Source organism: Liolophura sinensis, chromosome 8 (assembly GCF_032854445.1).
Source record: "Liolophura sinensis isolate JHLJ2023 chromosome 8, CUHK_Ljap_v2, whole genome shotgun sequence".
Taxonomy (NCBI): domain Eukaryota; kingdom Metazoa; phylum Mollusca; class Polyplacophora; order Chitonida; family Chitonidae; genus Liolophura; species Liolophura sinensis.
In genome coordinates, this window is record NC_088302.1 from 36,947,174 (window position 1) to 36,959,588 (window position 12,415).

The window sequence follows — 12,415 nt, forward strand, 5'->3', positions numbered from 1 at the left end:
GCCATTTGAGGACATGTCATGTTGCTCTCTCTGTACATGTATCATTAACAAGGTGATGGGACTGTGTAATACCTGTTGATTGAGCCAGCTTGGTACATGTGTACTTATAGGGCTTTGTATATACATCTGTGTCAAGGGGAGGCAGGTAGTGGAGGATTATACCATTATCTAAGTACCATGATTGATGTGAGGAAGGATTAGGTAAACAGATTATCCTGGTGTGTTGAAAGTGAAGTTTTTTTGTTAAAGGCTGGTTTACAATTTTTGTGACTTGTTGTTCAGTACGATGCTTGATCAGTCATTTATGTAAATCATGGAGTAACCATTTTCTTTTTCACACCAGCTACATTTATGTACATATTTCTTGTTTTTCACTAAAATAGAATACATTGTTCTGCAAAAAATGCTGTAATAAGGTTTAGCTCTGTAATGAAATGAAAGCATACAAGTAGTTACATACAACTTATAGCGTCTATGATTTAATATAAGTTAGGTGTTTTGACTGCATATGTCAGTCTACTCATGTCAGGTTAGAAAATGGCATCTTTTGGCATGTGGGCCCGGTTTCACGAAACTTCTTAAGTTATTTTGCTTCAGCAATGGTGTGTTGCTTAAGTAACATAATACTATACTTAGGAACGTTTGACTTAAGTCTTGTCGTGAAACACTCCATCCTAGACTTAGACAGAAAAACTCCGACTTATGAATTTACTGGACTTTAGGAAATTTCGTGAAACCGGGCCCAGTAGTCTTCAGCTTAACTCTTCAAATGGAAATTCAAATGAAATAAGGCAGAAGGACAATTAGTAAACACTTTAATCAAGAGTATTGATGATTAAAGCGCTTAGTAATATGGGAGACTAGAATGCTGAAATCCTGTTTTCACTGAAGTGATGATGAATTTGTAACTCATTTCATTCTACACTAGGCTTGTCTGGATCTATTGTCTGGAGTCCTTTCATGTCTTGATTCAGCCATAGTCTGTTTTGTACTGGTTGCTGTACGATTAGCTACATTTATGTATGCTGCTTTTTGCCTGAATGGTATGTGAAAAGCTTTGTCTCTCTCGCATATAAACATATCAGAGTCTGTCAGACTCTAATTTTTCACTTGAAATGAGGTTTAAATTTGAAACTGCTTGCTGCAAACTATCATTTTGCCAAATGCTTACAGAATATCTTGCTTCTTGAACATGAACAGAATTGCTGAGTTTCATGCAGAGTCATTTGTGAAGATTTGTTGTGCAAAGAATAGCGCATTTTGTTCAGAGGTGCTAATTGAAGTTAAATAATGTTTATGAAGTTTGTGCAGTAAGTCTACTTGTATTTTGATCCCTTAAACTCAGTGCTATGCATACAACTTCTGTTCTTATTGAATGTCACTTTATAACCTTTATTGAACGAGCAGTTAAATGCAGCTTCAAAAGTATAAAATGAGTTGCAACTTCATTTGTATGGAGAGCTTTTCTGAATGCCTTGATGGATGAAAAAACTTTATTCTTTAGTGATATATGAATTTTATATATATACATGTAAGTGTATAGAAAATAGATGTACAAGTATGAGTAATTTACAAATGTGTTTAAAAATGCTTAGGACAAAATGCAGATAATGTGTAAGGTTTGATGGATTTCAGACTCCCTTGAGAAGCCCCAAAGATCCTCTTTTTCCATTGGTAAGTTAATCTTATTTGCCTTGGTAAGAAGAAGTGGGCTTTGTCGTTAGCAGTGTGGGCTTCAGTCTATTGAACATTGTAAATATCTGATTACAGTACATCTTGAAGTCTACCTAAAGCCATGATTGCACTTTACCTTACTCCTAATCAGCTGCGTACATCTTGAACTCCACCTCGAGTCTTGATTACACTTAACACACTTTTAATCATCAGCTTACATCTTGGACTCGCCTGTCATGCCATGATTACATTTCACTTACTTCTAGTAATCCGCATACATCTACATTTTGTGCTCTCTCTCAAACCATATTTACACATCACTTACTTCTATTTCTAGTCATTTTCTTACATGTACATCTGGATCTTCACATAAAGCCTTGATAAAGCTCTTGCTACGTAAAATTGAATGCTTACATTTTGTACTCCATGTCAAGCAGTGGTTTGACTTCAACTGCTTTAAATCATGTACATCTTGAACTCGCTACCAAGCAGTTGTTTCACTTAGCTACTTCTAATCATCTGCTTACACCTTGACCTCCACCTCAAGCCATGGTTACACCTCATTTTCTTTCTAATTATGAGGATAAAATATCTGTGTATATGTACATCTTGTTTTTTTTTTACCTGTGAAGCCATGATTAAAACTTACCTACTTATAATAATCTGCTTGCATCTTGAACTCACCACAGGCCATGATTACACCTCACAAACTTCTAATCATCTGCTTACATGTTACAGTGTTCATCAAGCCATGATACATCGTACCTACATACCATAATCTGCTTGCATCTTGAACTCACTACAGGCCATGATTACACCTCACAAACTTCTAATCATCTGCTTACATGTTACAGTGTTCATCAAGCCAAGATACATCGTACCTACATACCATAATCTGCTTGCATCTCGAACTCACTACAGGCCATGATTACACCTCACAAACTTCTAATCATCTGCTTACATGTTACAGTGTTCATCAAGCCATGATTATATCTTACCTACTTATAATAATCTGCTTTCGTCTTGAACTCCCTGCAGGCCATGATTACACTTCACAAACTTCTAATTATCTACTTACGTGTTACACTGTTCCTCAAGCCATGATTACAATCACTGTTTCTGGCCCTGTGCTTTCATCTTACATTCTACCTGAAGCCACCTACTTACAATGAACATTCAACCTCAAATTGTAGCTACAGTTGGTCTTCCTTTTTTCGATTCACAAAGTGACAAATGTCCAAGAAATCATTCATTGGGTCCTGAATTATTTATTTGTGTGAGGGTCAAGGACACTGCTCCCATGTTGGATGTATTGTATCAGATTTAATAAATTTCAGCAGCAGTCCAGAAGCCCCAACGATCTTTTATTTCTGTTGGTAAGTGAAGCTTATTTGCTGCAAACGCCTATTAAACAGTCTATTAAACATTCCAGACATTTTCTGTAACTGCACATTCCATGGATTAAAAGCTGTGATAACAGCCTCCTCTTCGTGAACAAGTACCTGTACTTGTAGATCACCAGTTTAAACGTTACACTCCACCAAGCCATTATTGCATTTCGCCCAATTCAAATCATCTTGTTGTCTCCATACCTGTATATATATCTGTAATGTTCTCCATGAAATTTTGTTCTCCTGATGATGGCAAAATAAAGTGCCGAGTCAAAATGAGTCTTTCGTTTTGTGGAGCTACACTACTTGTGTAGTACATTAAACTAATCAGTGGAACACAAGGTTTACCTGTAATCATTTTCTTACATTGTAGACTACCTGTCTTCATGATTTAACTTCACTTTCATGTTCATGTTCACGTACTTGTAAGAAGCTGTTTACACCTTTAATACATCCCACATGGTTACAGTTCTCCTAGTTCTAGTGATCTGCTTTAATGTACGCTTGAATACAGGATGCACTTCATATAGCTCTGAGGATCCTCTTACAGCTTTCATGTACATTACACAGGAAGACATGATTTCAGTTCTCCCAGTTCTGTCATCTTGTTACAACTTCTATTCCATCTGAAGACATGAGTTCAATTCACTCAGCTCAGTCATCTTTACAGCTTCCATTCCACTGGAAAACATGATGTCAATTCGCCAGATCTGTCACCTTTACAGCTTCGGCTTCCATTCCTCTGAAAGACGTGATGTCAATTCAGTGGGCTCTGTCATCTTTACAACTTCCATTCCACCTGAAGACATGATCTCAATTCACCCAGGTCTGTCATCTTTACAACTTCTATTCCACATGAAGATGTGATTTCATTTCACCCATGTATGTCATCTTCTTTACAACTTCCATTCCATGTAAAGACATGATCTCAATTCGCCCAAGTCTGTCATCTTTACAACTTCCATTCCATCTGAAGACATGATTTCAGTTTACCTTGTTCTAATGATTTGCTTACATCTTACATTCCATCTGAAGACATGATTTCAGTTTACCTTGTTCTAATGATCTGCTTACATCTTACATTCCATCTGAAGACATGATTTCACTTCACCCAGTTCTTGGGATCTGTTTACATCTTACGTTCCACCTGAAGACATGGTTTCATTTCACCCAGTTCTGGTGATCTGCTTACATCTTACATTCCACCTGAAGACATGATTTCAAATCACTCAGCTCTAATGATCTGCTTACATCTTACATTCCATCTGAAGACATGGTTTCACTTCACCCAGTTCTTGTGATCTGTTTACATCTTACATTCCACCTGAAGACATGGTTTCATTTCACCCAGTTCTGGTGATCTGCTTACATCTTACATTCCATCTGAAGACATGATTTCAAATCACTCAGTTCTAATGATTTGCTTTCATCTTACATTCCATCTGAAGACATGATTTCAAATCTCCCAGTTCTAATGATCTGCTTACATGTTACATTCCATCTGAAGACATGATTTCAAATCTCCCAGTTCTAATGATCTGCTTACATGTTACATTCCATCTGAAGACATGATTTCAAATCTCCCAGCTCTGGTGATCTGCTTACATCTTACATTCCATCTGAAGACATGATTTCAAATCACTCAGTTCTAATGATCTGCTTACATCTTACATTCTATCTGAAGACATGGTTTCATTTCACCCAGCTCTGGTGATCTGCTTACATCTTACATTCCATCTGAAGACATGATTTCAGTTTACCTTGTTCTAATGATCTGCTTACATCTTACATTCCATCTGAAGACATGATTTCAGTTTACCCAGTTCTAATGATCTGCTTACATCTTACATTCCATCTGAAGACAAGATTTCAGTTTACCCTGCTCTAATGATCTGCTTACATCTTACATTCCACCTGAAGACATGATTTCAGTTTACCCAGTTCTAATGATCTGCTTACATCTTACATTCCATCTGAAGACATGATTTCAGTTTACCCAGTTCTAATGATCTGCTTACATCTTACATTCCACCTGAAGACATGATTTCAGTTTACCCAGTTCTAATGATCTGCTTACATCTTACATTCCATATGAAGACATGATTTCAGTTTACCTTGTTCTAATGATCTGCTTACATCTTACATTCCACCTGAAGACATGATTTCAGTTTACCCAGTTGTAATGGTCTGCTTACATCTTACATTCCACCTGAAGACATGATTTCAGTTTACCCAGTTCTAATGATCTGCTTACATCTTACATTCTATCTGAAGACATGATTTCAGTTTACCCAGTTCTAATGATCTGCTTACATCTTACATTCCATCTGAAGACATGATTTCAGTTTACCCAGTTCTAATGATCTGCTTACATCTTACATTCCATCTGAAGACATGATTTCATTTCACCCAGCTCTGGTGATCTGCTTACATGTTACATTCCATCTGAAGACATGATTTCAAATCACTCAGTTCTAATGATCTGCTTACATCTTACATTCTATCTTAAGACATGGTTTCGTTTCACCCAGCTCTGGTGATCTGCTTACATCTTACATTCCATCTGAAGACATGATTTCAATTTACCTTGTTCTAATGATCTGCTTACATCTTACATTCCATCTGAAGACATGATTTCAGTTTACCCAGTTCTAATGATCTGCTTACATCTTACATTCCATCTGAAGACAAGATTTCAGTTTACCCTGTTCTAATGATCTGCTTACATCTTACATTCCACCTAAAGACATGATTTCAGTTTACCCAGTTCTAATGATCTGCTTACATCTTACATTCCATCTGAAGACATGATTTCAGTTTACCTTGTTCTAATGATCTGCTTACATCTTACATTCCACCTGAAGACATGATTTCAGTTTACCCAGTTCTAATGACCTGCTTACATCTTACATTCCACCTGAAGACATGATTTCATTTCACCCAGCTCTGGTGATCTGCTTACATGTTACATTCCATCTGAAGACATGATTTCAAATCACTCAGTTCTAATGATCTGCTTACATCTTACATTCTATCTTAAGACATGGTTTCATTTCACCCAGCTCTGGTGATCTGCTTACATCTTACATTCCATCGGAAGACATGATTTCAGTTTACCTTGTTCTAATGATCTGCTTACATCTTACATTCCACCTGAAGACATGATTTCAAATCACTCAGCTCTAATGATCTGCTTACATCTTACATTCCATCTGAAGATAAGATTTCAGTTTACCCTGTTCTAATGATCTGCTTACATGTTACATTCCACCTGAAGACATGATTTCAGTTTACCCAGTTCTAATGATCTGCTTACATCTTACATTCCATCTGAAGACATGATTTCAGTTTACCTTGTTCTAATGATCTGCTTACATCTTACATTCCACCTGAAGACATGATTTCAGTTTACCCAGTTCTAATGACCTGCTTACATCTTACATTCCATCTGAAGACATGATTTCATTTCACCCAGCTCTGGTGATCTGCTTACATCTTACATTCCACCTGAAGACAAGATTTTAAATCACTCAGTTCTAATGATCTGCTTACATCTTACATTCTATCTGAAGACATGATTTCATTTCACCCAGCTCTGGTGATCTGCTTACATCTTACATTCCATCTGAAGACATGATTTCAGTTTACCTTGTTCTAATGATCTGCGTACATCTTACATTCCACCTGAAGACATGATTTCAAATCACTCAGCTCTAATGATCTCCTTACATCTTACATTCTATCTGAAGACATGATTTCAGTTTACCCAGTTCTAATGATCTGCTTACATCTTACATTCCATATGAAGACATGATTTCATTTCACCCAGCTCTGGTGATCTGCTTACATCTTACATTCCATCTGAAGACATGATTTCAGTTTACCCAGTTCTAATGATCTGCTTACATCTTACATTCCATCTGAAGACATGATTTCAGTTTACCCAGTTCTAATGATCTGCTTACATCTTACATTCCATATGAAGACATGATTTCATTTCACCCAGCTCTGGTGATCTGCTTACATCTTACATTCCATCTGAAGACATGATTTCAGTTTACCCTGTTCTAATGATCTGCTTACATCTTACATTCCATCTGAAGACATGATTTCATTTCACCCAGCTCTGGTGATCTGCTTACATGTTACATTCCATCTGAAGACATGATTTTAAATCACTCAGTTCTAATGATCTGCTTACATCTTACATTCTATCTTAAGACATGGTTTCATTTCACCCAGCTCTGGTGATCTGCTTACATCTTACATTCCATCTGAAGACATGATTTCAATTTACCTTGTTCTAATGATCTGCTTACATCTTACATTCCATCTGAAGACATGATTTCAGTTTACCCAGTTCTAATGATCTGCTTACATCTTACATTCCATCTGAAGACAAGATTTCAGTTTACCCTGTTCTAATGATCTGCTTACATCTTACATTCCACCTAAAGACATGATTTCAGTTTACCCAGTTCTAATGATCTGCTTACATCTTACATTCCATCTGAAGACATGATTTCAGTTTACCTTGTTCTAATGATCTGCTTACATCTTACATTCCACCTGAAGACATGATTTCAGTTTACCCAGTTCTAATGACCTGCTTACATCTTACATTCCACCTGAAGACATGATTTCATTTCACCCAGCTCTGGTGATCTGCTTACATGTTACATTCCATCTGAAGACATGATTTTAAATCACTCAGTTCTAATGATCTGCTTACATCTTACATTCTATCTGAAGACATGGTTTCATTTCACCCAGCTCTGGTGATCTGCTTACATCTTACATTCCATCGGAAGACATGATTTCAGTTTACCTTGTTCTAATGATCTGCTTACATCTTACATTCCACCTGAAGACATGATTTCAAATCACTCAGCTCTAATGATCTGCTTACATCTTGCATTCCATCTGAAGATAAGATTTCAGTTTACCCTGTTCTAATGATCTGCTTACATCTTACATTCCACCTGAAGACATGATTTCAGTTTACCCAGTTCTAATGATCTGCTTACATCTTACATTCCATCTGAAGACATGATTTCAGTTTACCTTGTTCTAATGATCTGCTTACATCTTAGATTCCACCTGAAGACATGATTTCAGTTTACCCAGTTCTAATGACCTGCTTACATCTTACATTCCATCTGAAGACATGATTTCATTTCACCCAGCTCTGGTGATCTGCTTACATCTTACATTCCATCTGAAGACATGATTTTAAATCACTCAGTTCTAATGATCTGCTTACATCTTACATTCTATCTGAAGACATGATTTCATTTCACCCAGCTCTGGTGATCTGCTTACATCTTACATTCCATCTGAAGACATGATTTCAGTTTACCTTGTTCTAATGATCTGCTTACATCTTACATTCCACCTGAAGACATGATTTCAAATCACTCAGCTCTAATGATCTGCTTACATCTTACATTCTATCTGAAGACATGATTTCAGTTTACCCAGTTCTAATGATCTGCTTACATTTTACATTCCATCGGAAGACATGATTTCAGTTTACCCAGTTCTAATGATCTGCTTACATCTTACATTCCATATGAAGACATGATTTCATTTCACCCAGCTCTGGTGATCTGCTTACATCTTACATTCAACCAATGACAAAATAATAATGGGGAACATTGCCTGCCTGAAACACATGACCCAATTAAGTGGTGTAATTTTTGTTTTAGTTCATTTCTGTAATACATCACTTTTCCTATACAGTTGTGCTCTTAAAACAAAGAGGTAGTTCACAAGATCTGGAGAATATAACACAGCACAAAATGAACAGATGTGTTGTTACACAGCTTGGGACTGGCTTGTTTAGGCAGGGAATGTTGATCAAATACATCCATTCACCCATTCTCAAATCGATGCCCTGACTGACAATGTCCAAGATGTCTAGTAGGTTGAATATCTCTCATTTCTGAATTATTAATGTTATGGTCAAGGCTGTGCTGTTGTATTTATACATTGGAGTGCTGATTTCAGTAAATATATCGTATGACTTACACAGTATTGACATTGCTTCTCAAGCAGCCTGTCTTTAAGCGGTATCATCTTGCTTGAAAGAATCTCAGCAGCAGTAGCACTAAGCTGAACATAGGACCAAGACATGTTTGTTCTAAAATGCCAATTTTAATAGTGACACAGCAACCAAGACTTCAAACCATAACTGCTTTTGATTAGAATGTTACAAATGTGGCCCCTGGCCTTGAAATGTGGGTGGTTGACGTAATCAAAAAATCGGTTACAGGTTTTAAGCCTTGAATAACCAATTGTTCGGTTTCGCCAACACACGAAAACAGGCCAATCATTCCAGTTGCATTGACCTGATTGATAAATAGGTCACGGACTTCAACGAAATTTGGTCAGAGCAGAAAGCTGGTAACTGCATAAATTTTAGTGCATACTGGCATTGAGTTCAAGTTCAATAGAAAACTTTGCAACATCTTGGCACCAAATGACCGTTTCATTCATGGTCGTATTAGCGCTTGTTTATTTGCCAACGGACAAGTATTAAAACAACCTGGGAAGAGCTAGCTCTAACAACTGACAACTTCGATTTTTGGTAGCTTTCACTGTGGATGGTCATCATTGCGGGAGTAACGCTAATATACCCATTGAGCGCTATGCAGTTTAAGCTCTGCTTTTGTGGGAACGCTCTGGGGGACAGATCAAAGTAACTGATTTGTTGGTCGACACATTTACACTCCACCCAACCAACATGCAAATGACCGTTTCATCCATTTTGATTTATTTTGATTTATATACATGTAGAATGTTACATCATACACATATGTAACAATTACAGTATACAAACTGACCATAGCATATTTTGATTGTAGAAAGTTACATGTTATATAGTGCCTACAATATATAACTGCAAACTCATCACAGCATCTTTTAATTAAAACACTGGAAGTTGGCAGTAATACATATATTTGCATACATTTGATTTACCTGGGAACTGGATTAGCAGATTTTAACACGCAGAAGCCACTAACTCAAATTTGCAAGGCTAGCAACAACATGTTTCATAAGAAGAACATGTTGAAACTAGCTTGGTGCTTCTAGGCTTTTGCTTAACATCTAGATTATGACACATATTGAAGTGATTTACTTGTCTAAAGCGATGTTACTGATAAGTAGGAGTTGCTGTACAGTTGTCCATTGTTTTAATGTGACATTCCAATCATTAACTTTTCCTTGGCGATAACTTGTTTTTTGTAATTTTCTTACTATTAAATTGTGCATCACCTTTTGCCCTTGGTAGTGGTCGTGTTGTAGTAATTTGATATGGTAATTCTAAATTATTTCACTTTATAGTGCAATCTTTTACAGTAAAAATCAGTCAAGTAGATGACATACCTACTCCACCCCCTCTCCGTCCCAGCCCCTTCAAGAAAAATAAAATGCATGAGGTGTTGTTGCCATGTACAATGCCTTGAGCTTTGTCATGTTGTAAGAAATATCTGGTTAAAGATGTTGTCACCTGTTTGTTTATGTGAGGTATCCCCACCCTTTGACTTGGTTATCCTATTACACATTTATGCCAGATGCCTATCCCTTTTAGACAGGGATAGGCCAGGTTCATGTTCTGGACAACCAGGTGTTGCTGTACTATGACAGAGTGCTTGTTGTGTCTGGTGTCTTTGGCATGGCATCCAGTGAAGCAGCACAGTGCATGTATATGGAGACTGTGACTGGCCTGTCTACAAGGAGACACTGTGTTGTAACGTGACTTATATTATGTTGAAAGCAATACTAAACAACAAGCAAACAGAAAAACAAGTTCTGTCTTGTACATGTCCGTGAACTACAAGGAGTTTGTGACACATAAACTGTCTTCACGGAGAAATGGAAACAGAAAAATGTATGCTCTTTCTGATGGGTATTACACATATTTGTAGAAAATGCTGCAATCCATCCAATTCTGTTTTTTTTTTAAAATACTTTTATTATACATATACATAAACTACTTAATAACCTATTGTAGAGGTAATTAGGGCTCCTAAGGGTACTGGTTCAAAATCTGATGTGATCTCTTTTTCACCACTAGAATCTCTGCCTAATCACATGCATCAACAATGTGGTATCCCCAGGTGTTATACTACTATTACATTTTGACTGTTTGAACATGTATTCCAAACGACTCTGTCTTTCTGTTGTAACTCTAAATCAACAAGATTACTCAGTGCCCCAGGCAGTTCTGTTGCATGATAAATGTGTAGAATATTACACCAGATGCTTCTAAGGTTGCTAAGATATTATGATCTAAACCGTGTATGTGATGCTAGAAAAAAAGATATTAGGTAGATGAGTAAAGATCAAGAGAAACCAAATCAGTGAAGTATTTTTGTGAAAGCTTTATGGATGGGTATACATTGTACATGTAGCTGTACATCACTGGATGTTCTTCGGCAGCTGATGTATCAGATATTTATAGATTTCAGATGATTTTTGTTTTTTTTTTTCTTTTTTTTTCTTTATTTTTTTTTTTATACATCTAAAGCAGTGTTAAGGGTGATATCTGAAAAAGCACTGCATGTATTAGGCTCAGCTTGTTGCGTTCATGTAAAGAACTATAATGTGAGGGGGATGTTCACTCATTGATGATCTGTGTTGATGTTTAATTACAAGTTTTAACGATGTAGCCTCTCTTTTTAAATACATGCCTTGAAATCAGCGTGTTAAGGTAAATCATAAGGGTATTGTCTCTGTTATTGCCTATTAAGGGTACTGCATTCAGGTGTGTCCTACAGGTGAGCTCTTTGGTAGCTTCAGGTTATTTATCATGATCTTTCATCAAATTCAAATGTCGTACAGAAAGCTTTGTTCTTATTTTGTTTTCTTTTTTTGGGGGGGGGGGGGGGGGGGGGGAATCATGCCGTCTCCATTTGATTGAACCCAAGTTAAGAATCATTCGTACACTTGCAGGTACATTCTGCCTCGTTGTGTATTTCTCAATGTGATTTCTGATGTAAGTTGGTGAGTCATTGTATTAAAGTGTGTTGGTGGGTAACCTGTACAAACCAGCTACTGTTTGGTGATTGATTGTTAGTGAAGAAAGTGGAATAAGTATGGCCTCAAAGATGAAAGGGGTTTTTTGGGGCTTTTTTTTTGTGTGTGTGTGTTTTAAAGGGCTTCACCCTGTACAACATTGTAGAAATCTGACTGATTTCAGTCCAGCTTATACTTCACCTAAAGCTATGGTCTTGTCATTTACAATGTAAAAAGTGTTATAAAGTAACAGTATCAGAAGCCCAGCAAGTAGTAGTCATCCTAAATAATGATCATATAGTCAAGTTATGGTCGTTTAGTATATTTAT

The 12,415-nt window shown here is 36.8% G+C and overlaps 1 protein-coding gene across 5 annotated transcripts in view; it reads left to right on the top strand.

The window, feature by feature from the left end:
- The window catches only part of LOC135472706 (rho GTPase-activating protein 26-like), a 59,400-nt gene that overhangs the window by 38,444 nt on the left and 8,541 nt on the right, over nt 1–12,415 (top strand). For 2 of the 5 annotated variants that reach the window (XM_064752338.1, XM_064752340.1), the window contains one exon: nt 1,636–1,674. The exons of the other annotated variants lie outside the window; for them this stretch is intronic. In XM_064752338.1, coding sequence (XP_064608408.1) covers nt 1,636–1,674 — 39 coding nt within the window. The remainder of the gene's footprint in view (nt 1–1,635; nt 1,675–12,415) is intronic. 5 annotated transcript variants of the gene reach the window in all.